We start from the raw sequence: 25607 nt of genomic DNA, 5'->3' as shown, positions 1-25607 counted from the left end.
ATGGAGAAAGATGGAGAGAGAGGGGTAGAGATTGAGATGATGGGAGAGAGAGATGGGGCGAGAGATGGAGAAAGATGGAGAGAGTGGTGTAGAGATTGACATGATGGGAGAGATAGATGGGGCGAGAGATGGAGAAAGATGGAGAGAGAGGTGTAGAGATTGAGATGATGGGAGAGAGAGATGGGGCGAGAGATGGAGAAAGATGGAGAGAGAGGGGTAGAGATTGAGATGATGGGAGAGAGAGATGGGGCGAGAGATGGAGAAAGATGGAGAGAGAGGGGTAGAGATTGAGATGATGGGAGAGAGATGGGGCGAGAGAGGGGCAGATGGGAAGAGATTATGGGAAAGAGAGAGGGGGGCGGTGCAGAGAGAGAGAGGGGGGGGGGCAAGGAGGTGGAGGGAAAGGGAGGGAGAGAGATTGGGGGGTGGGGAGCTGTGGGGGAGCGCTTCAAAAGTTTGGGTCTCTCTCACTCTGAGACGATCTCTGACGGAGACTCGTGCCGACGTACAGGTGGGAGACACTGGGAGACACGGGGACACACTGGGGGAGACACGGGGAGACACGCGGAGAAACTGGGAGACACTGGGAGACACGGGGAGACACGGGGACACACTGGGGGAAACACGGGGAGACACGCGGAGACACTGGGAGACACTGGGAGACAGAAGGAGACACGGGGACGCACTGGGGGAGACACGGGGAGATACTGGGAGACACTGGGAGACAGAAGGAGACATGGGGACACACAGGGGGAGACACGGGAAGACACGCGGAGACACTGGGATACAGGGGGAGACACTGGGCGACACTGGGAGACTCTATAAGACACTAAGAGACATGGGGAGACACTGGGAGACACGAGGAGACACTGGGAGACAGGGGAGACACTGGGAGAGACACTGGGAGACAGGGGGAGACACGGGGAGACACTGAGAGACACTGGGAGATACTGGCAGACACTGGGAGATACTGGGAGACACTGAGAGACACTGGGAGACACTGGGAGAAACACTGGGAGACACTGGGAGAGACACTGGGAGACACTGGGAGATACTGGGAGACACTGGGAGACACGGGGAGACACCGGGAGACACTTGGAGACACTGGGAGGCACGGGGAGACACTGAGAGACACTGGGAGAGACACTGTGAGACACTGGGAGACACTGAGAGAGTGACTGGGAGACACTGGGAGACACGGGGGAGACACTGGGAGACACTGGGAGACACGGGGGAGACACGGGGAGACACGGGGGAGACACTGGGAGACACGGGGAGACACTGAGAGACACTGGGAGACACGGGGAGACACTGAGATACACTGGGAGACACAGGGAGACACTGAGAGGCACAGGGAGACACTGAGAGACACTGGGAGACACTGAGACACTGGGAGACACTGGGAGGCACCGGGAGACACTGTGAGACACGGAGACACTGAGAGACACTGAGACACTGAGACACTTTGAGACACTATGAGACACTGAGACACTGAGAGACACTGAGACACTGCGAGACACTGGGAGACACTGAGAGACACTGAGACACTGAGACACTTTGAGACACTATGAGACACTGAGAGACACTGGGAGACACTGAGAACACTGAGGACACTGAGACACTGTGAGACACTGTGAGACACTGTGAGACTGTGAGACACTGAGAGACACTGAGACACTGAGACACTGTGAGACACTGAGAGACACTGAGACACTGTGAGACACTATGAGACACTGAGAGACACTGAGACACTGAGAGACACTGAGACACTGAGAGACTGCGAGACACTGGGAGACACTGAGAGACACTGAGACACTGAGACACTTTGAGACACTATGAGACACTGAGAGACACTGGGAGACACTGAGACACTGAGACACTGGGAGACACTGAGAGACACTGAGACACTGTGAGACACGGAGACACTGAGAGACACTGAGACACTGAGACACTTTGAGACACTATGAGACACTGAGAGACACTGAGACACTGAGACACTGAGAGACAGAGACACTGCGAGACACTGCGAGACACTGGGACACTGAGAGACACTGGGAGACACTGGCGTGGAGAGAATGAGGCAGAGAAACGAGGCGGCGGTGGTGGTGGTGGTAGTGGAGGTGGAGGTGGTGGAGGAGGAGGAGGTGGAGGAGGTGGTGGTGGTAGTGGAGGTGGAGGTGGTGGAGGAGGAGGTGGTGGAGGAGGTGGTGGAGTAGGTGGAGGAGATGGAGGTGGTGGAGGTGGAGGAGGAGGTTGAGGAGGTGGTGGAGGAGGTGGATGTGGTGGTGGAGGTGGAGGAGATGGAGGAGGTGGAGGAGGAGGTAGAGGAGGAGGTAGAGGAGGAGGAGTAGGAGGTGGAGGAGGTGGAGGATGGTGGAGGTAGAGGTGGTGGAGGAGGTGGAGGTGGTGGAGCAGGAGGAGGAGATAGAGGAGGTAGAGGAGGAGGTAGAAGAGGAGGAGGTGGTAGAGGAGGTGGAGGTGGTGGAGGAGGAGTAGGAGGAGATGGAGGTGGTGGAGGTGGTGGAGGTGGTGGAGGAGGTGGAGGTGGTGGAGGAGGTGGAGGTGGTGGAGGAGTAGGAGGAGATGGAGGTGGTGGAGGTGGTGGAGGTGGTGGAGGAGGTGGAGGTGGTGGAGGAGTAGGTGGAGCAGTGGGGGATGAGGAGAGGGGTGGAGGGGGTGGAGGGGGAGGGGATGAGGGGAGGAGGATGAGGGGAGGGGCTCAACAGATCCCCATTGAATGCCTCAACGCGTTGCCAGGCAACGGGAGAAGTCTGCGTGTGAGAACCGCTTCAGCCCCCCATAGCCCCCACCCTCACCCCCATAGCCCCCACTCTCACACCCCCCCCCCCCCACAGCCACTCGCATGTGTGGATGGGTGAGTGGGTAAGAAGGTGGGTGAATGGGTGGGTGGATGGGTGGGTGAGTGGGTGAGTAGGTGGGTGGATGGGTGAGTGGGTTAGGTGGGTGGATGGGTGAGTGGGTGAGTAGGTGGGTGGATGGGTGAGTGGGTGGGTGGGTGGGTGGATGGGTGAGTGGGTGGATGAGTGGGTGGGTGGATGGGTGGGTGGGTGGGTGAGTGGGTGGATGGGTGGGTGGATGAATGGGTGAGCGAGCAGGCGGGTGGGTGAATGGGTGTGGGTGTTATTGGGTGAGTGGTTGAGTAGATGATTGACTGAGTGGGTGACTGAGTGGGTGAGGGGGTGAGTGGTTGACTGAGTGGGTGAGTGAGGGGGTGAGTGGATGAGTGGCTGAGTGGGTAAGTGACTGAGTGAGTGACTGAGTGAGTGGATGGGTGAACTCGCCCTCTCGTGACCCCCTCCCCCTTGATCCCCCCTTCCCCCCCACCCTCAGCCATGTCTGAGAAGGGCAGCGCCCCCACCTCCTCCTTCCTCGGGGGTGACAGCGTGGGCCCTGGGGGCGGGGCCCGGGCTTTAGGGGGCGGGGCCCGCGGGGCCCTGCAGGGGTTGGGGCGGAGCCTGCGGAGCCGCGTGGCCGCAGTTCGACGCTTGGCCGAGGCGAGGAGCGCCACCTCCAGGCGCGTCACCGAGTGCCTGGGGAGGAACTGCTTCGTCATCTTCACCGTGCTCGCCGTGGTGGCCGGTGAGGCCGCTCGCCCGGCCGCTCGCCCGGCCGCTCGCCCGGCCGCTCGCCCGGCCGCTCGCCCGGCCGCTCGCCCGGCCGCTCGCCCGGCCGCTCGCCCGGCCGCTCGCCCGGCCGCTCGCCCGGCCGCTCGCCCGGCCGCTCGCCCGGCCGCTCGCCCGGCCGCTCGCCCGGCCGCTCGCCCGGCCGCTCGCCCGGCCGCTCGCCCGGCCGCTCGCCCGGCCGCTCGCCCGGCCGCTCGCCCGGCCGCTCGCCCGGCCGCTCGCCCGGCCGCTCGCCCGGCCGCTCGCCCGGCCGCTCGCCCGGCCGCTCGCCCGGCCGCTCGCCCGGCCGCTCGCCCGGCCGCTCGCCCGGCCGCTCGCCCGGCCGCTCGCCCGGCCGCTCGCCCGGCCGCTCGCCCGGCCGCTCGCCCGGCCGCTCGCCCGGCCGCTCGCCCGGCCGCTCGCCCGGCCGCTCGCCCGGCCGCTCGCCCGGCCGCTCGCCCGGCCGCTCGCCCGGCCGCTCGCCCGGCCGCTCGCCCGGCCGCTCGCCCGGCCGCTCGCCCGGCCGCTCGCCCGGCCGCTCGCCCGGCCGCTCGCCCGGCCGCTCGCCCGGCCGCTCGCCCGGCCGCTCGCCCGGCCGCTCGCCCGGCCGCTCGCCCGGCCGCTCGCCCGGCCGCTCGCCCGGCCGCTCGCCCGGCCGCTCGCCCGGCCGCTCGCCCGGCCGCTCGCCCGGCCGCTCGCCCGGCCGCTCGCCCGGCCGCTCGCCCGGCCGCTCGCTCACCCACCCACTCGCTCACCAAGCCACTCACACAGCCACTCACACAGCCACTCACACAGCCACTCACACAGCCACTCACACAGCCACTCACACAGCCACTCACACAGCCACTCAAAACACTCACTAACTCGCCCACTCACCCACCCAACAACCCATCTGCTCACCCACCCGTTCACCCACTCACCCACCCGTTCACCCACTCACCCACTCACCCACCCGCTCACCCACTCACCCACCCGCTCACCCACTCACCATGCCCCCCCCCCCCCCTGTGTGCCCAGGCATCATCCTGGGCTTCGCGGTTCGCCCGTGCGGCCTCAGCCCCACCGAGGTTCGCTACTTCTCCTTCCCGGGAGAGCTCCTCATGAGGCTCCTTCAGATGCTCGTCCTGCCGCTCATCGTCTCCAGCCTCGTCACAGGTGGGGGCAGCGGGGGCAGCGGGGGGCAGGGTGGGGGCAGTGCTGAGCCTATGGGTGACAGTGCTGAGTCTATGGGTGGCAGTGCTGAGTCTATGGGCGGCAGTGCTGAGTCTGTGAGTGACAGTGCTGAGTCTATGGGTGACAGTGCTGAGTCTATGGGTGACAGTGCTGAGTCTATGGGTGACAGTGCTGAGTCTATGGGTGGCAGTGCTGAGTCTATGGGCGGCAGTGCTGAGTCTGTGAGTGACAGTGCTGAGTCTATGGGTGACAGTGCTGGGTCTATGGGTGACAGTGCTGAGTCTATGGGTGACAGTGCTGAGTCTATGGGTGACAGTGCTGAGTCTACGGGTGACAGTGCTGAGTCTATGGGTGGCAGTGCTGAGTCTGTGGGTGGCAGTGCTGAGTCTTTGGGTGACAGTGCTGAGTCTATGGGTGACAGTGCTGAGTCTACGGGTGACAGTGCTGAGTCTGTGAGTGACAGTGCTGAGTCTATGGGTGACAGTGCTGAGTCTATGGGTGGCAGTGCTGAGTCTATGGGTGACAGTGCTGAGTCTATGGGTGACAGTGCTGAGTCTATGGGTGACAGTGCTGAGTCTGTGAGTGACAGTGCTGAGTCTATGGGTGACAGTGCTGAGTCTATGGGTGACAGTGCTGAGTCTATGGGTGACAGTGCTGAGTCTATAGGTGACAGTGCTGAGTCTATGGGTGGCAGTGCTGAGTCTGTGGGTGGCAGTGCTGAGTCTTTGGGTGACAGTGCTGAGTCTATGGGTGACAGTGCTGAGTCTACGGGTGACAGTGCTGAGTCTGTGAGTGACAGTGCTGAGTCTATGGGTGACAGTGCTGAGTCTATGGGTGACAGTGCTGAGTCTATGGGTGACAGTGCTGAGTCTATGGGTGACAGTGCTGAGTCTATGGGTGGCAGTGATGAGTCTATGACAGTGCTGAGTCTATGGGTGACAGTGCTGAGTCTATGGGTGGCAGTGCTCAGTCTATGGGTTCTATGGGTGGCAGTACTGAACCCATTGCTGAGTCTATGGGTGGCAGTGCTGAGTCTATGGGTGACAGTGCTGAGTCTATGGGTGGCAGTGCTGAGTCTGTGAGTGACAGTGCTGAGTCTATGGGTGACAGTGCTGAGTCTATGAGTGGCAGTGCTGAGTCTATGGGTGATAGTGCTGAGTCTATGGGTGGCAGTGCTGAGTCTGTGAGTGACAGTGCTGAGTCTATTGGTGACAGTGCTGAGTCTATGGGTGGCAGTGCTGAGTCTATGGGTGACAGTGCTGAGTCTATGGGTGGCAGTGATGAGTCTATGACAGTGCTGAGTCTATGGGTGACAGTGCTGCGTCTATGGGTGGCAGTGCTGAGTCTATGGGTGGCAGTACTGAGTCTATGGGTGGCAGTGCTGAGTTTATGGGTGGCAGTGCTGAGTCTATGGGTGACAGTGCTAAGTCTATGACAGTGCCGAGTCTATGGGTGACAGTGCTGAGTCTATGGGTGGCAGTGCTGAGTCTATGGGTGGCAGTACTGAGTCTGTGAGTGACAGTGCTGAGTCTATGGGTGGCAGTGCTGAGTCTATGGGTGGCAGTGCTGAGTCTATGGATGGCAGTACTGAGTCTGTGAGTGACAGTGCTGAGTCTATGGGTGGCAGTGCTGAGTCTATGGTGACAGTGCTGAGTCTATGGGTGACAGTGCTGAGTCTGTGAGTGACAGTGCTGAGTCTATGGGTGGCAGTGCTGAGTCTATGGGTGACAGTGCTGAGTCTATTGGTGGCAGTGCTGAGTCTATGACAGTGCTGAGTCTATGGGTGGCAGTACTGAGTCTATGGGTGGCAGTTCTCAGTCTGTGAGTGACAGTGCTTAGTCTATGGGTGGCAGTGCTGAGTCTATGGGTGGCAGTGCTGAGTCTATGGATGGCAGTACTGAGTCTGTGAGTGACAGTGCTGAGTCTATGGGTGGCAGTGCTGAGTCTATGGGTGACAGTGCTGAGTCTATGGGTGGCAGTGCTGAGTCTGTGAGTGACAGTGCTGAGTCTATGGGTGGCAGTACTGAGTCTATGGGTGGCAGTGCTCAGTCTGTGAGTGACAGTGCTGAGTCTATGGGTGGCAGTGCTGACACAGGGAGACAGAGAACCGGAGACACGGGGAGCTGGAGAAAGAAGTTGGTCTGGGGCTGAATGGAGCAAATGGAGCGAGAAATTAGAGATTAGGATTAGACCCCTCCCCCCTCTCTCTCCCCCTCTCTATCCGCCTCTCCCTCTACCCCCTCTCTCTCCCCCTCTCTATCCCCCCTCTCTCCCCCTCTCTATCCCCTCCATCTCTCCCCCCTCTCTCCCCCTCTCTCTCACCCCTCTCTCCCCCCCTCTCTATCCCCTCTCTCCCCCTCTCTATCCCCCCTCTCTCTCCCCCCTCTCTCCCCCTCTCTCCCCCCTCTCTCCCCCTCTCTATCCCCCTCTCCCTCTACCCCCTCTCTCTCCCCCTCTCTATCCCCTCCCTCTCTACCCCCTTTCTCTTCCCCTCTTTCTCTAACCCCTCCCTCTCTCTCTCTCTGATCCTGATGATGATGATGCTCACGATAATTACGCTAATGGTGATGGTGGTGACAGTGGACATCACCACCGCTATCATCATGGTGGCGGTGATGGTGGTGGTGATGGTGATAATGGTGGCGGTGATGGTGACGGTGGTGATGATGGTGGTGGTGATGGTGGTGATGGTGGTGGTGGTGATGGTGGTGTTGATGGTGGTGGTAATGGTGGTGGTAATGGTGGTGGTGATGGTGGTGACGGTGGTGGTGATGGTGGTGGTGGTGACGGTAGTGGTGGTGGTGATGGTGGTGGTGATGATGGTGGTAATGGTGGTGGTGATGGTGGTGATGGTGGTAGCGGTGATGGTGGTGATGGTGATGATGGTGATGATGGTGGTGATGGTGATGGTAGTGGTGATGATGGTGGTGTTGATGGTGGTGGTGATGTTGGTGGTAATGATGGTGGTGATGGTGGTAGTGGTGATGGTGATGATGGTGGTGGTGATGGTGGTGATGGTGGTAGTGGTGATGGTGATGATGGTGGTGATGGTGGTGATGGTGGTAGTGGTGATGGTGGTGATGATGGTGGTGGTGATGATGGTGATGATGGTGGTGGTGATGGTGGTGGTGACGGTGGTGGTGATGATGGTGATGGTGGTGGTGATGGTGGTGATGATGGTGGTAGTGGTGGTGGTGGTGATGGTGGTGGTGGTGATGGTGGTGATGGTGGTGGTGGTGATGGTGGTGGTGGTGATGGTGGTGGTGGTGGTGATGGTGGTGGTGGTGGTGGTGATGGTGGTGATGGTGGTAGTGGTGATGGTGATGATGGTGGTGGTGATGGTGGTGGTAACGGTAGTCGTGATGGTGGTAGTGGTGATGGTGGTGGTGGTGATGGTGGTGGTGATGGTGGTGATGGTGGTAGTGGTGATGGTGATGATGGTGGTGGTGATGGTGGTGGTAACGGTAGTCGTGATGGTGGTAGTGGTGATGGTGGTGGTGGTGGTGATGATGGTGATGGTGGTGGTGGTGGTGATGATGATGATGATGGTGGTTACGGTAGTGGTGATGGTGGTAGTGGTGATGGTGGTGGTGATGATGATGATGGTGGTGACGGTAGTGGTGATGGTGGTAGTGGTGATGGTGGTGGTGGTGATGATGGTGATGGTGGTGATGATGATGATGGTGGTGATGATGATGGTGATGATGGTGACGGTGGTGGTGGTGATGGTGGTGGTGGTGGTGAAGGGGGCGTGGGAGCGTGGCGGTGAGGTGTGGGAAGCTGTAAGCCCCAGGCTACTTTGGGCTCGCCTTCCCATCAACCGGAGGCGAGGAATGGTGGTCGTGGTTACTTATGCCCCCACCGAAGATGAACATCCGTGGAGGGATGCAGGCAAAGCCGATGAGTCAGATGCCTTCTATGACCTCCTGTCACAGGTGCTGGCTAAAGTGGCCACTCGGGATAGAGTCATCATGTTGGGTGACTTCAATGCCCGAGTTGGTCATGATTCTGGCACCTGGTCTGGAGTGATTGGAGGGCATGGGCCAGATCAGCTCAATAACAACGGTATGAGGCTGCTAAATTTTTGTGCAGCCCATGGGCTTGTAATTACCAACACGCTGTTCCGGCATCGGCGCATCCACACAACATCATGGATGCATGCCGGGTCCAAGCAAGAACATCTGCTGGACTACATAGTGACGGACCAGCGGATGCGAGCCCATGTCCTTGACACCAGGACCTACCGTGGAGCTGATCTTCCCTCTGACCATCGACTAGTCATCTGTAAGATGCGCCTGCCATTCTTCCACTCCGGTGGTGGGTGTACACCCAGGACCCCATTCCGACCTAAAGTGGCCTGGTCTCAGTTATCTGATGAAAGTTGCAAGCGAGAATTTCATCATCGCCTGCGGCTGGGATTGGCATCGTCCCCGACTCCTCCTGATGTCGAGGGTAAATGGGCGAGGTTTAGGACTGTGACTCATGCAGCTGCAATGGCTGCTTTAGGTACGCGGTCCAGAACTCCCCAGAGACCCTGGCTGACAGAGGAGGTGTTCAGGATGGTTGAGAAAAAGCGACAGGCCCACTGTCATCGGCTACAGAATCCCACGTCAGAGAATGAGGAGGCTTACCGCAGCCTTCGCTCGGAGGTTCGGAGAGCTGTGAGGCGCTGCAAGGATGGGTGTTGGTCGCGGGTTGCTGATGAGATGGAGTCTGCCTCAGTGGCCCGTGATCACAAATCTCTATTTAACTCCATCAAAAAAGTAACCTGCAGCGCCACACCTATTACCACTAGGGGAAAAAACGGTGATCCAATCTCCGCCCCCCAGGAACAGGTTTGCAGATTTGCTGAGCATTTTTGTGAGGTCCTGGGGGAGGGAAAATCCCTCAGCCAGGGAAATATCGTGGCACAAAGTGGGGATGACCCTGCTGAGGCTGCGGTGCCTCAAATATTGGAAGAAGTCACCCCCTGTGAGTGGCTGGCTGAGATGCCATCTGTTGAGGAAGTACTGAAGGCGATCCGGAGTTTGAGACCAGGAAAGGCAGCGGGCAGAGATGATCTCCCAAGCGAAATGCTGAGGGAGGGTGGCGTTTGTGCACAGACTGCCCTATATGACATCATAACACCAGTCTGGACCACTGGACGGGTTCCGCAGGATTGGAAGGATGCCCTGGTGGTCCCGGTTTTTAAGAAGGGGACCGCACAGACTGTAACAACTACAGGGGCATCTCACTCCTCAGTGTGCTGGGAAAGGTCCTGGCAAGGATTATTCAGCATCGCCTTGCCAGGCACGCTGAGGAGAGGCTTGCGGAGCCCCAATGCGGTTTCAGGAAAGGGCGGTCCTGCACAGATGCCATATTTTCTGTCCGTCTGCTACAGCAGAGGTGTAGGGAATTCCAACAAGACCTACATCTCTGCTTTATTGACCTGGTCAAGGCCTATGATACCATCAGTAGGCCTGGGCTCTGGGTCGTTCTTCGTGCTTTTGGAGTACCTGACCCTCTGCTCACGATCATTAAGGACCTTCATGATGGTGAGCGGGCCCGGGTAAAACTACGTGGCTGGGAGTCAGAGCCATTCCCTGTACACCTTGGGGTGCGACAGGGATGTCCTCTGGCTCCCACATTATTTAACATCTATTTTGACCACGTAGTTTGTGAAGCCTTCAATAGCTGTACCGGGGGAATCTCCATATGGTACAGATATAATGGGAGGCTGATCGATGCCCGGGTGCGGTCAAGGGATGGCTCCCTATTGCTCAACCACGTTATGTATGCTGATGATTTGGTAATAGCTGCTCAGTCAGAGGAGGAGTTGGAGACGCTGCTGCTGAGACTGGAGCGTGCCACTAAGAGGTGGGGCCTTACCATCAGCCCCACCAAAACTAAGCACCTGCCTGGGTATTTTGTACCATCGGACACTCCACCCCCACAACTCCCAATCGGTGATGGGGCAGTTGTGGAGAGAGTGGAGAGTTTCCCATACCTGGGCGGTGTGCTTATGACCGGCTCCGGTTTGACAGCAGAGGTCTCACTCCGAATCAGTCGAGCGGCAATATCTTTTCATCGGTTACGTAACGCTGTGTGGAAGCTACCTGGTCTGTCGCTCCGCACTAAGCTTCAGGTCTTCTCGGCCACGGTCATTCCCACCCTTTTCTACGCTTGCGAAACGTGGACCCCCCTAATGGAACATCTTCGCCGATTAGAAACATTTAGGCTGGCCTGCCTACGATCCATCCTGGGTTTAACCAGGCTGGATTGTGTGAGGAGCTCACAAATCCTTGAAAGATCTGGGCAAGGTCCCATCGGTGAGCTCCTCCGGCGGGCAAGGCTGCGATGGCTGGGTCATGTAGCCCGCATGCCCAGCCACCGCATGCCGAAACAGCTTTTGTTCGGCCGGATTGAGGGGGCTAAGCGGGCGCGGCACGGGCTAGAGAAGAGATGGAGTGATGTGGTACAGGAGGACGTGGAGCTGAGTGGACTTGCCGATGGCTGGTACCAGCTGTGTCAAGATCGGCCTCTGTGGAGGAGGCTCGTGAAGGATTCTACTGGGCAGTTGGAGGTAGTCGCCCTCCAACAACAACGGAGGGCGGAGGAGCGACGCTCACAACAACGAGCGGAGCGCCGGGTGGCTAAAGCACAGCAGGTTGGCACAGTAGGGGGCACAGGTGGTGCATCAGCCAGTCATCTCAGTCAGTCGACCCGTGGCACCTGCTGGGTCTGCCCCGTGACCTCCTGCCAGCGGGCGTTCGACACTTCACGTGGCCTCAGGGTGCACATAGCCTGGCACAAGCGTCGTGGTGACGTCACCGCAACATAATGGCGGTTGTTGTTGTTGGTGGTGGTGGTGATGATGGTGGTGGTGGTGATGATGATGGTGATGGTGCTGGTGTCCCAGGCATGGCCTCTCTGGACGGCCGGGCCTCCGGCCGCATGGGCCTGCGTGCCGCGTGTTACTACGCGGCCACCACGGTGATCGCCGTGGCCATCGGCATCGTCGTGGTGCTCGTGCTGCAGCCCGGTGCCGGCGGCTCGCGCCACGGGCCGGAGGGGGGGGCCCCCGGGCCGGAGGGGGGGGCCCCGGGGCCGGCCAAGGTGGAGAGGGTGCAGGCTGCAGACGCATTCATGGATCTCATCCGGTGAGACGCGGAGTGGTGGTGGTGGTGGGGGTGGTGGTGGTGGTGGTGGAGGAGGGGGTGGTGGTGGTGGTGGTGGTGGAGGGGGTGGTGGTGGTGGTGGTGGAAGGGGGGGTGGTGGTGGAGGGGGTGGTGGTGGTGGAGGGGGTGGTGGTGGTGGAGGGGGGGTGGTGGTGGTGGTGATGGAGGGGGTGGTGGTGGAGGGGGTGGTGGAGGGGGTGGTGGTGGAGGGGGTGGTGGTGGAGGTGGTGGTGGCGGAGGGGACATGGCCAGAGAGACTCGTGGAGACACTGGGAGACTCGAGGAAACACGGCGAGACTTGGGGATACAATGGGAGACTTGGGGAGACGTCTAGAGACAGGGAGAGACTTCTAAAGACTCGGCGAGATTTCTAGAGACTCGGGGAGACTTTTAGAGACTGAGGGAGACTTCTAGAGACTGAGATAGACTGCTAGAGACTGAGAGAGACTTCTAAAGACTCGGCGAGATTTCTAGAGACTCTGGGAAACTTTTAGAGACTGAGGGAGACTTCTAGAGACTGAGAGGGCCTTCTAAAGACTCGGCGAGATTTCTAGAGACTCGGGGAGACTTTTAGAGACTGAGGGAGACTTCTAGAGACTGAGATAGACTTCTAGAGACTGAGAGAGACTTCTAAAGACTCGGCGAGATTTCTAGAGACTCGGGGAGACTTTTAGAGACTGAGGGAGACTTCTAGAGACTGAGGGAGACTTCTTGAGACTGAGAGAGACTTCTAAAGACTCGGCCAGATTTCTAGAGACTCGGGGAGACTTGTAGAGACTGAGGGAGACTTCTTGAGACTGAGAGAGACTTCTAGAGACTGAGAGAGACTTCTAAAGACTCGGCGAGATTTCTAGAGACTTGGGGAGACTTTTAGAGACTGAGGGAGACTTCTAGAGACTGAGAGATACTTGTAAAGACTCGGCAAGATTTCTAGAGACTCGGGGAGACTTATAGAGACTGAGGGAGATTTCTAGAGACTGAGAGAGACTTCTGAAGACTCGGCAAGATTTCTAGAGACTCGGGGAGACTTTTAGAGACTGAGAGAGACTTCTAGAGACTGAGAGAGACTTCTAGAGACTGAGAGAGACTTCTAAAGACTCGGCGAGATTTCTAGAGACTCGGGGAGACTTTTAGAGACTGAGGGAGACTTCTAGAGACTCGGGGAGACGCCTAACAGCTGTGACGCCGCCTGTCTCCTGCAGGAACATGTTCCCTCCCAACCTGGTGGAGGCATGCTTCAAACAGGTGGTACACTCACCACTCACTCACCACTCACTCACCACTCACTCACCACTGACTCACCACTCACTCACCACTGACTCACTACTCACTCACCACTCACTCAGCACCCACTCACTCACCACTCACCCACTCACTCACCCACTCACTCACCACTCACTCACCACTGACTCACCACTCACTCACCACTGACTCACCACTCACTCACCACTCACTCACCACTCACTCACCCACTCACTCACCACTCACTCACCACTCACTCACCCACCCACCCACTCACTCACCCACTCACCACTCACTCACCACTCACTCACCCACCCACTCACTCACTCACCTCACTCACCACTCACTCACCACTGACTCACCACTCACTCACCACTGACTCACTACTCACTCACCACTCACTCACCACTCACTCACCCACTCACTCACCACTCACTCACCCACTCACTCACCCACTCACTCACCACTCACTCACCCACCCACTCACTCACCACTCACTCACCACTCACTCACCACTCACTCACCCACTCACTCACCACTCACTCACCACCCACTCACTCACCCACTCACTCACCACTGACTCACCACTCACTCACCACTGACTCACTACTCACTCACCACTCACTCACCACTTACTCACCACTCACTCACCCACTCACTCACCACTCACTCACCACTGACTCACCACTCACTCACCACTCACTCACCCACTCACTCACCACTCACTCACTACTCACTCACCCACTCACTCACCCACTCACTCACCCACTCACTCACTACTCACTCACCACTCACTCACCCACCCACTCACTCACCACTCACTCACCACTGCCTCACCACTCACTCACCCACTCACTCACCACTCACTCACCACTCACTCACCACTGACTCACCACTCACTCACCCACTCACTCACCCACTCACTCACTCACCCACTGACTCACCACTGACTCACCACTCACTCACCACTCACTCACTCACCACTCACTCACCCATCACTCACCCACTGACTCACCACTGACTCACCACTCACTCACTACTCACTCACCACTCACTCACCACTCACTCACTCACTCACCACTCACTCACCACTCACCCACCCACTCACTCACCACTCACTCACCACTGACTCACCACTCACTCACCACTCACTCACCCACCCACTCACTCACTCACTCACCACTCACTCACCCACTCACTCACTCACCACTCACTCACCCACTCACTCACCACTCACTCACCACTTACTCACCACTCACTCACCCACTCACTCACCACTCACTCACCACTGACTCACCACTCACCACTCACTCACCACTCACTCACTCACCCACTCACTCACCACTCACTCACCCACTCACTCACCACTCACTCACCCACTCACTCACCACTCACTCACCACTGACTCACCACTCACTCACCCACTCACTCACCACTCACTCACCACTGACTCACCACTTACTCACCACTCACTCACCCACTCACTCACTCACCACTCACTCACCACTCACTCACCCACCCACTCACTCACCACTCACTCACCCACCCACTCACTCACGACTCACTCACCACTCACTCACCCACTCACTCACCACTCACTCACCACTCACTCACCCACTGACTCACCACTCACTCACCCACCCACTCACTCACCACTCACTCACCACTGACTCACCACTCACTCACCCACTCACTCACCACTCACTCACCACTCACTCACCCACCCACACCACCCATCCACCCTACCCACTCACCCACCCACACCACCCATCCACCCTACCCACTCACCCACCCACTTACCCACCCACCCCCCTCTAACCCCCCACCCACCCACCTCTCTCTGCCCGTTAAAGTTCCAGTACGGGACTCACTCACCCAACCACCCACTCACACATCCACCCACTCACCCACCCACCCATTCTCCCACCCACCTCACCCCATCACCCCCCCCCCCCACTAACCCCCCCTCCCCCCCACTAACCCACCCACCAACCTCTCTCCGCAGTTCAAGACCCAGTACGAGACTCGCCTCATCCCGGCGCGTTTCAACCTCTCCTCCCCAACGCTGAGCCTCCTGGAAAACTCCTCCACCTCCTCCTCCACCTCCTCCACCTCCTCCTCCATCTCCTCCTCCTCCACCTCTTCCACCTCCTCCACCTCGTCCACCTCGTCGCCGTCCATGGAGGAGGTGGTGGTGCCAGTGTCGGGCTCCTCCAGCGGCATCAACGCCCTGGGCCTCGTGGTCGTGTCGGTGGCCCTGGGCCTCGTGGTCGGCTCCATGGGGCCCCGGGGGAGGCCCCTCCGTGACTTCTTCGACTGCCTCAACGAGAGCATCATGCACCTCGTGGGCATCGTCATGTGGTGAGGGGGGTGATGGTACAGGTGGTGGTACAGGTGGTGATGGTGGTGATGGTGGTGATGGTGATGGTGGTACAGGTGGTGATGGTGGTGGTGGTGGTGCAGGTGGTGGTACAGGTGGTGATGGTGGTACAGGTGGTGATGGTGGTGATGGTGATGGTGGTACAGGTGGGGGTACAGGTGGTGATGTGGTACAGGTGGTGATGATGATGGTGGTGATGGTGACGATGGTAGTGGTGGTAGTGTAGATGACGATGGCGATGGTGATGGTGTAGATGATGGCGGTGGTGATGGTGTAGATGATGATGGTGATGATGGTGTAGATGATGATGGTGGTCATGGTGACGATGGTAGTGGTGGTAGTGTAGATGACGATGGCGATGGTGATGGTGTAGATGATGGCGGTGGTGATGATGTAGATGATGATGGTGGTGATGATGATGATGGTAGTGGTGATGGTGTAGATCACGATGGCGGTGGTTATGGTGTAGATGATGATGGTGGTGATGGTGTAGATGATGATGGTGGTGATGGTGACGATGGTAGTGATGGTAGTGTAGATGACGATGGCGATGGTGATGGTGTAGATGATGGCGGTGGTGATGATGTAGATGATGATCGTGATGATGGTAGTGGTGATGGTGTAGATCACGATGGCGGTGGTGATGGTGTAGATGATGATGGTGGTGATGGTGTAGATGATGATGGCGGTGATGGTGATGATGGTAGTGGTGATGGTGTAGATCACGATGGCGGTGGTGATGGTGTAGATGATTATGGCGGTGGTGATGGTGTAGATGATGGCGGTGGTGATGATGTAGATGATGATCGTGATGATGGTAGTGGTGATGGTGTAGATCACGATGGCGGTGGTGATGGTGTAGATGATGATGGTGGTGATGGTGTAGATGATGATGGCGGTGATGGTGATGATGGTAGTGGTGATGGTGTAGATCACGATGGCGGTGGTGATGGTGTAGATGATTATGGCGGTGGTGATGGTGTAGATGATGGCGGTGGTGATGATGTAGATGATGATCGTGATGATGGTAGTGGTGATGGTGTAGATCACGATGGCGGTGGTGATGGTGTAGATGATGATGGTGGTGATGGTGTAGATGATGATGGTGGTGATGGTGACGATGGTAGTGGTGGTAGTGTAGATGACGATGGCGGTGGTGATGGTGTAGATGATTATGGCGGTGGTGATGATGTAGATGATGATCGTGATGATGGTAGTGGTGATGGTGTAGATCACGATGGCGGTGGTGATGGTGTAGATGATGATGGTGGTGATGGTGTAGATGATGATGGCGGTGATGGTGATGATGGTAGTGGTGATGGTGTAGATCACGATGGCGGTGGTGATGGTGTAGATGATGATGGCGGTGGTGATGGTGTAGATGATGATGGCGGTGATGGTGATGATGTTAGTGGTGATGGTGTAGATCACGATGGCGGTGGTGATGGTGTAGATGATGATGGTGGTGATGGTGTAGATGATGATGGCGGTGATGGTGATGATGGCAGTGGTGATGGTGTAGATCACGATGGCGGTGGTGATGGTGTAGATGATGATGGCGGTGATGGTGATGATGGTAGTGGTGATGGTGTAGATCACGATGGCGGTGGTGATGGTGTAGATGATTATGGCGGTGGTGATGGTGTAGATGATGATGGTGGTGATGGTGTAGATGATGATGGCGGTGATGGTGATGATGGTAGTGGTGATGGTGTAGATCACGATGGCGATGGTGATGGTGTAGATGATTATGGCGGCGATAGTGATGATGTAGATGATGGCGGTGGTGATGGTGTAGACGACGATGGCAGTGGTGGACCATCACCCTCACCAACCTCCTCACCCCACGTCGCCCCGCTCACCGCCCCGCCTCTAGGTACGCCCCGGTGGGAATCCTCTTCCTCATCGCGGGCAAGATCGTGGAGATGGAGGACGCGTCGGTGCTGGGCGGTCAGCTGGCCAGGTACACGGCGGCCGTGGTGGCCGGCCTGGCGATCCACGCCCTCGTCGTGCTGCCGCTCATCTTCCTGGCCGTGACGCGGCGCAACCCGTGGCCGTTCATCGGGGGGCTCCTGCAGGCGCTCGTCACAGCGCTGGGCACCTCGTCCAGGTGGGGGGGGGGGGTGGGGGTGTGGGGTGGTGGTGGTGGTGGTGAAGGTGAAGGTGGTGGTGGAGGTGATGGTGGTGGTGGTGGTGGAGGTGGTAGAGGTGGTGGTGGTGGTGGTGGTAGTGGTGAAGGTGGTGTTGAAGGTGGTGGTGGAGGTGGTGGTGGTGGTGGAGATGGTAGAGGTGATAGAGGTGGTGGTGGAGGAGGTGGTGGTGAAGGTGGTGGTGGAGGTGGTGGTGGTGGTGGTGGTGGTGGTAGAGGTGGTGGTGGTGGTGAAGGTGGTGGTGAAGGTGGTGGTGGTGGTGGAGGTGGTGGTGGTGGTGGTGGTGGAGGTGGTAGAGGTGATAGAGGTGGTGGTGGAGGAGGTGGTGGTGAAGGTGGTGGTGGAGGTGGCAGAGGTGGTGGTGGAGGTGGTAGAGGTGGTGGTGGTGGTGAAGGTGGTGGTGAAGGTGGTGGTGGTTGAGGTGGTGGTGGTGAAGGTGGTGAAGGTGGTGGTGGAGGTGGTGCAGGAGGTGGAGGAAGTGGTGGAGGTGGAGACGAGGTAAAGCCGTGGTGCTGCAAATCACCCACTCACCTCTTACTCCATTTTACTTCACCACATCCTCCTCCAACTCCCCCCTCTCCCCCCTCCCCTCCCTCCCTCCTCACCCTCGTTGAGTCTCTCACAAAGTTTGGCTACTTCCTCGGATATCTGAGGTGTCCCACCAGACTCAGACCCCTCACCCTGGCCCGTCACCCTGACCCCTCACCCCGACCCCTCACTCTGACCCCTCACCCTGACCCCTCACCCCGACCCCTCACCCTGACCCCTCACCCCGACCCCTCACTCTGACCTCTTACCCTGACCCCGACCCCTCACCCTGACCCCTCACCCTGGCCCGTCACCCTGACCCCTCACCCCGACCCCTCACTCTGACCCCTCACCCTGACCCCTCACCCCGACCCCTCACTCTGACCCCTCACCCTGACCCCTCACCCCGACCCCTCACCCTGACCCCTCACCCCGACCCCTCACTCTGACCTCTTACCCTGACCCCGACCCCTCACCCCGACCCCTCACCCTGGCCCGTCACCCTGACCCCTCACCCCGACCCCTCACCCCGACCCCTCACTCTGACCCCTCACCCTGACCCCTCACCCCGACCCCTCACTCTGACCCCTTACCCTGACCCCGACCCCTCACCCTGACCCCTCACCCCCAGCTCGGCCACGCTTCCCGTCACGTTCAAGTGCCTGGAGGAGATCAACGGGGTGGACCGCCGGGTGACGCGCTTCGTGCTCCCTGTGGGCGCCACCATCAACATGGACGGCACGGCGCTCTACGAGGCCCTGGCGGCCATCTTCATCGCGCAGGTCAACAACTACGAGCTCAACTTCGGCCAGATCATCACCATCAGGTGGGCGCGGCGGAAGAGCTCGCTAAGTCACTCGCTCAGTCGCTCGCTCGCTCAGTTGCTCGCTCAGTCACTCGCTCAGTCGCTTGCTCAGTCGCTCGCTCAGTCACTCGCTAAGTCACTCGCTCAGTCACTCGCTCGCTCGGTCGCTCACCCAGTCACTCGCTCGCTCAGTCACTTGCTCAGTCGCTCGCTCAGTCCCTCGCTCGCTCAGTCGCTCGCTCAGTCACTCGCTCAGTCCCTCGCTCGCTCGCTCGCTCGCTCAGTCACTCGCTCAGTCGCTTGCTCAGTCGCTCGCTCAGTCACTCGCTAAGTCACTCGCTCAGTCACTCGCTCGCTCAGTCACTCGCTCGCTCGCTTGCTCAGTCACTCGCTCGCTCAGTCACTCGCTCGCTCAGTTACTCGCTCAGTCACTCGCTCAGTCGCTCGCTCACTCACCACTCACTCACCCACCCAAACACGCAAGCTCACGGCCCCCCCCCCCCGTGCCCTCCCCCCCTGTCCGCCCCTCCGGCCCCCGTGCCCCCCCCACCCACCTATGTCCCCGCCCCGCCCCCCGTCAGCATCACAGCGACAGCTGCGAGTATCGGGGCCGCGGGGATCCCCCAGGCGGGGCTGGTCACCATGGTGATTGTCCTCACCTCGGTGGGGTTGCCCACAGACGACATCTCCCTCATCATCGCCGTCGACTGGTTCCTGTGAGTCGCTCACCACTCCTCACCACTCCTGACCAACACTCACCACTCCTCACCAACTCTCACCACTCCTCACCACTCCTCACCGACACTCACCCGACCCTCATTAGGCCGTGACTCCTCCCACCCTGTAAAGCCTCCCCCCTGTAATTCCTCCCCCTTTAACTCCTCCCCTCCTGTAACGCCTCCCCCTTCCAACTCCTCCCACCTATAACTCCTCCCCTCTTGTAACTCCTCCCCCCATGCAACTTCACCCCCTGTAACCCCTCCCCCCTATAACTCTTCCCCCCTTTAACGTCTCCCCTTCTGTAACTCCTCCCCCCTGTAACTCCTCCCCATTTAACTCCCCCCTCTAACTCCTCCCCCTCCAACTCCTCCCCCTCCAACTCCTCCCCCCTGTAACTCCACAGGGATGACACTTTCGTCATTTGGCCACATGGCCTCCCAGCTTTGAACCTTTTCCTACACCACATCAATTCCAGACATCCCGCCATCAAATTCACCATGGAAGTGGAGAAAGAGGGCAAGCTACCATTTTTAGATGTTCTGTTTGAGAGGAGACCTGATGGCTCATTGGGACATTCTGTCTACAGGAAACCCACCCACACAGATTCCTACTTGAAACCTGATTCCCACCACCACCCAGCTCAAAAGAATTCTCTCATCAAAACGTTATACCACAGGGCTCATTGCATTTCGGACCAACACCACCTGACCAGTGAATTAAAACATGTACACCTGGCCCTCAAAAGGAATGGTTACTCTGACCGTACCATCCGCCACGCTGTTTCTCCCTCCATACAGAAACAACCACTTGATACTCCGGTCAAAACCATCACACTACCATATATAGCAGGTGTTAGTAAAAAGATCTCCAAAATTCTAAACAAACACAAGATCCAGGTCCGGTTCAATAAAGTACACAAAATCCGTGACCTGATCCCATCCGTGAAGGATGTCGTTCCTGACTTACAGTACCCCGGAGTTTACAAAATTGAGCTGCACTTGTGGTGATTGCTATTGTGGGGGCTACCGTCCCCCCGCCATCACCGATTTGTCGGGGCCGTTGGCTGCCGACTCCCCCGCCACCTTTATCCCACTACCCTCGGGCTGCTCTGTGGGGTTCGGGCTAGCGACCTCCACGGCCTCGCCCTCCTGTGCTGCTGACCGCGTCAGCATGTTTCAACCGATGGGTGGGGCGCGGCGCGCTGCGTGGTTTGGAGCTGGCATGCCGCAGTGAGCGCGCCCGCCAGTAAAAACTCCGTCCCGCCCGTAAACAAACAGGCGCGGCGCGTGTCTCCCTCCCGCCCGCGCTCCACGTGCTCCGGTAATAACAAACACGCCCCCTACCCTCTGCCCAGCCCCGTACACCAATCGCACGCGAGGGGGGTTGGGGCCGAGGGATGGGCGGGCGGGCTCAGCTCTGAGTTAAAGGGCCCGTTCAAACAGTCGCGCGAATACGCGCGCGCGCTCCGCGCTTGGCTCGCTACTCCGCGATTAGAAAATCGTGCGGGCGCGCGACCGCAACGCAGCCACACAGGTACGCGATCGCTAAGCGCTACTGTAGGCGATTGCGCAGGTACGCGAGCGCTGGGCACCACCGAAAATAGTCGTGTAGGTACGCGCACGCTGAACAATACTGTAAACGATCGTACAGGTACGGACACCAAGCACGCTCTACTCCCTTATTCGCCGCAAACAGCCGCGTATGCGCGCGAACACAAAACACTCTCCACCCTCCTCCTCACCCTCCAAAGGACCACACGACACAGTTTATTCCCCTACCAGTAATTTTATTTACCGCGAGTAACCCGTTAAGCTACGCGTAATTGCGTGGGTCCGTGGATGTCAGCCTATTCCCCTTGGGATCCTAGACTGTATTTCCTCTGCCTATCGCTCTGCTTTCTACCCTCGATCAAATAGCCCAAACTTACCTCTCTCTCTTACTCACGTGTACTTCCACTCTGCTGCGCTGGAAGCTGAAGAACAGCGATCCGTAGAGGGTTGAGCCTGACTGCGCTGAAGTTCGTCACGCGGACGTCTCGAACGGCTGACTCCCCTCCTGCGTGGACCGCGATGATTTTTGAAGACTGTCCTTTGCTGCGCTAAGCCTCCTTCTTTTATCCACCCGATCGCAAAGCTAGTCGTCTCTCCCCCGTGCTCTTTGCCCAATCGGAGGTCGAGTTATTTTTGTCCTTTTCACATTTAGGTCTATTAGCTTACCTATAACAAAAGGCATTCAGATGCTTCTACACCCGTGCTGCCCTTCCCAATAGGAGGCCGATTTATTTTAATCTCATTGTCATTGAGTCCCTATAATAAAGGCGCAACGTGGTTCTCACACCCCAGGTGGCCCTGTCCATTCACGTGTCAGAATGTGCCTGTCGCATTGTTATTGGGGGGCCCTAATGCTACCTATGACAAAGGCGTACCGCCGTTCTCACGCTCCGTGCCATGTGTGCGTAATTGTATCCGCGGCCGCCATGCGGCCTCCGCTGTGACCACGTAACTTTGACATCAGGTCACGGCGCTGAGGTGCGCGTCAGCTCCGGGGGGAGATCGCCCAAATTCCCGGCCGTAGGAAACCATGAAACTTAATCCCATTAGGGGCTTCTGGGAAAAAAAAAACAACAACTATCGGCCAGGTGATCTCCCCTTCCGGCTCTACGTGGGGTGTGGTGTGCGTTCGTGCGGGTGGGGGTGGGGGGGGGGGCGTTGTCACCCCCCGGGGGTGGTGTCGCGGCGGTGGGCACGGTCCCCGGCGGAGCCGCTCCGCCACGGTGGCACCACGCTATATCGGGGAGACGAAGCGACACGTCTCTGACCGAATTCGCGAGCACAAATCAGATTTGAAACACGGCAGAACGAATTCTTCTGCCGTAGCTGACCACTGTTACAACGCTGTGGGTGATCACGATGTAGTGTTCTCCGATACCAAGGTCCTTTGCAAACCGTTAGGTTATCATCAGAGAGTTGTCCACGAGGCAATTCAGATCTACAAACACAGACACAATTTCAACCGAGAGGATGGTTTCAAATTAAGCAATCATTGGAAAGATGTTCTAAATCATACCAAACATTAAACTAATTTTCAATGGTACAGTATATTCATCCAAGTAGTGATATACCAAACGTTCACAGCAGCTTATTTCCCTTCAAAACAACGTTTGTAAACTCCCCTCCCCCGTGCCGGTCCATCACGTTGCTGCACGGTCATTCCCTCGCACACCATCATTTGTACATTTGTATATCCCCCTCCCCCGTGTTGTTACTCTATGAGCATTTTATGCTAATTCCTTTGTCAAGGCGTTTTGTTTCCTCCCACACAGCTTAAAAGGACGCGACCTGACTTGACTTTCTTCTTTCCAACGCTGTCCTTGTGACAGCACGGTCCCTTCACCTGATGAAGGCCACTTGCGTTGTGGCCGAAGCGTCGTGATTTTTGTTTTATTTTTTTACCTACGTGACTTTACCGAATAGAACCAAAGAGTATCCTCCCCACCTGTAACACATCATCTCTCCAACCCCTTCCCCCCGTAACTCCACCCCCTGTAACTCCTCCCCTATCCATGTCCTCCTCCCCCCCTGTAACTCCTCCCCTCTGTAACTCCTCCCCCCTGTAGCTCCTCCCCCCTGTAACTCCTCCCCTCCCATAATCCTCCCCCCTGTAACTCCTCCCCCCTGTAACTCCTCCCCTGCCATTATCCTCCCCCCTGTAACTCCTCCCCCTGTAACTCCCCCCCCCCCCCGTAACTACTCCCCTCCTATAACTCCTCCCCCCTGTAACTCCTCCCCTGGATATCCGTCCCTCCTATAACTCCTCCCCCGTGTAACTCCTCCCCCCTGTAACTCCTCCCCCCCCTCCAGCGACCGCCTCCGCACCACGACGAACGTGCTGGGCGACTCTCTGGGTGCCGGCATCGTGGAGCATCTCTCGCGTCACGAGCTCATGGCGGAGGAGGGCGACGAGGAGGAGGCGGGGCTCAAGGGGGAGGCGGGGCTTAAGGGGGAGGCGGGGCTTAAGGGGGAGGCGGGGCTCAAGGGGGCTGGGGGGGGAGGGGCGGGGCTGCTGTTGCTCAAGGGGGGAGGAGGGGGGAGCATTGCAGAGGAGGAGGAGGGGGGGGAGGGGAGGGGCCACGGGGAGAGGGAGACGGCGGCTTAGTGGGAGGGGGGTGCACCTAGCCTGGCACCTAGCCTGGCACCTGCTGGGTGCACCTAGCCTGGCACCTGCAGGGTCTGTCTCGTGACCTCTTCCTGCACCTATAGCCCTGACCCTATAGAGTGGGCAGTAATGCTAGGCACTAATGCTATGATTAGGCACTACTGCTAGGCACTACGATTAGGCACTAATTCTATGGTTAGGCACTACTACTAGGCACTAATGGCAGGGTGAGGCACTACTACTAGGCACTAATGGCAAGGTGAGGCACGACTACTAGGCACTAATGCTAGGGTTAGGCACTACGACTAGGCACTAATGCTAGGCACTATTGCTATGAATAGTGACTACTACTAGGCACTAATGCAAGGCACTATATGGTTAGGCACTACTACTAGGCACTAATGCTATGGTTAGGCACTACTACTAGGCACTAATGGCAGGGTGAGGCACTACTACTAGGCACTGTTGCAAGTCACTAATGTAAGGGGTAGGCACTAATGCTAGGCACTAATGGTCGAGGGGGGAGGGTTGTGTAAAGTGATAACCACAATAAAGTCTACAAACTCACTGAAATTGCGTGAACTCACCAGGGTCCTCACCACGCAACTCACCAAGCTACTCACCACGCTACTCACCACAGTGGAGTCAACCTGCAGTGTGAGTGGACTGGTGACCACGTGGGGTAGTGACAGTAGAGACAACCTGCAGTGTGAGTGGACTGGTGACCACGTGGGGTAGTGACAGGGGGAGTCAACCTGCAGTGTGAGTGGACTGGTGACCACGTGGGGTAGTGACAGAGACAACCTGCAGTGTGAGTGGACTGGTGACCACGTGGGGTAGTGACAGGGGGAGTCAACCTGCAGTGTGAGTGGACTGGTGACCACGTGGGGTAGTGACAGTAGAGTTAACCTGCGGTGTGAGTGGACTGGTGACCACGTGGGGTAGTGACAGTAGAGACAACCTGCAGTGTGAGTGGACTGGTGACCACGTGGGGTAGTGACACTAGAGTCAACCTGCAGTGTGAGTGGACTGGTGACCACGTGGGGTAGTGACAGTAGAGACAACCTGCAGTGTGAGTGGACTGGTGACCACGTGGGGTATATAAGGGCGATGCGCGGGAGACTCGAGGGTTGTTCTTGAGAACGGGTGAGTGAGTGGGTGATTGAGTGAGTGGGTGAGTGAGTCAGTGGGTAGGTGAGTGAGTGGGTGGGTGAGTGAGTGAGTTGGTGAGTGGGTGAGTGAGTTGGTGAGTGAGTTGGTGAGTGAGTGAGTGAGTCAGTTGGTGAGTGAGTGGGTGAGTGAGTGAGTGAGTTGGTGAGTGAGTGAGTTGGTGAGTGAGTGAGTCAGTTGGTGAGTGAGTGAGTGAGTTGGTGAGTGAGTGAGTGAGTCAGTTGGTGAGTGAGTGAGTGGGTGAGTGAGTGAATGAGTTGGTGAGTGAGTGAGTGAGTTGGTGAGTGAGTGTGAGTGGCTGAGTGAGTTGGTGAGTGAGTGGGTGAGTGAGTTGGTGAGTGAGTGGGTGTTTGAGTGAGTGGGTGAGTGGTTGAGTGAGTTGATGAGTGAGTGGGTGATTGAATGAGTTGTTGACAGTAATAATGTACTTGCACAATGAACGCCGATTTTCCATACATAAGCAACCCAACCAGCAATGGATACCCACTGCTAATTTCACTATAG

General features: G+C 57.9%; 1 protein-coding gene across 1 annotated transcript; it reads left to right on the top strand.

Annotated features, from left to right (window-relative positions):
* The first annotated feature begins 430 nt into the window (after positions 1 to 430).
* On the top strand, positions 431 to 24506 carry LOC116936922 (excitatory amino acid transporter 1-like). Its single transcript, XM_076057868.1, has 10 exons — positions 431 to 511; positions 3352 to 3600; positions 4641 to 4778; positions 11695 to 11935; positions 13156 to 13198; positions 15201 to 15556; positions 17452 to 17685; positions 18885 to 19079; positions 19640 to 19774; positions 23639 to 24506. The coding sequence occupies exons 2-10, from the start codon at positions 3354 to 3356 to the stop codon at positions 23931 to 23933; spliced, it is 1884 nt and encodes a 627-aa protein (XP_075913983.1). The 5' UTR covers positions 431 to 511; positions 3352 to 3353; the 3' UTR covers positions 23934 to 24506.
* The last annotated feature ends 1101 nt before the right edge of the window (positions 24507 to 25607 follow it).

This window comes from Petromyzon marinus, chromosome 85 (genome assembly GCF_048934315.1).
Source record: "Petromyzon marinus isolate PM22_M1 ecotype Great Lakes invasive population chromosome 85, UKy_Petmar_22M1.pri1.0, whole genome shotgun sequence".
Classification (NCBI taxonomy): Eukaryota; Metazoa; Chordata; class Hyperoartia; order Petromyzontiformes; family Petromyzontidae; genus Petromyzon; species Petromyzon marinus.
This window is presented reverse-complemented; position numbering and strand designations above follow the sequence as displayed.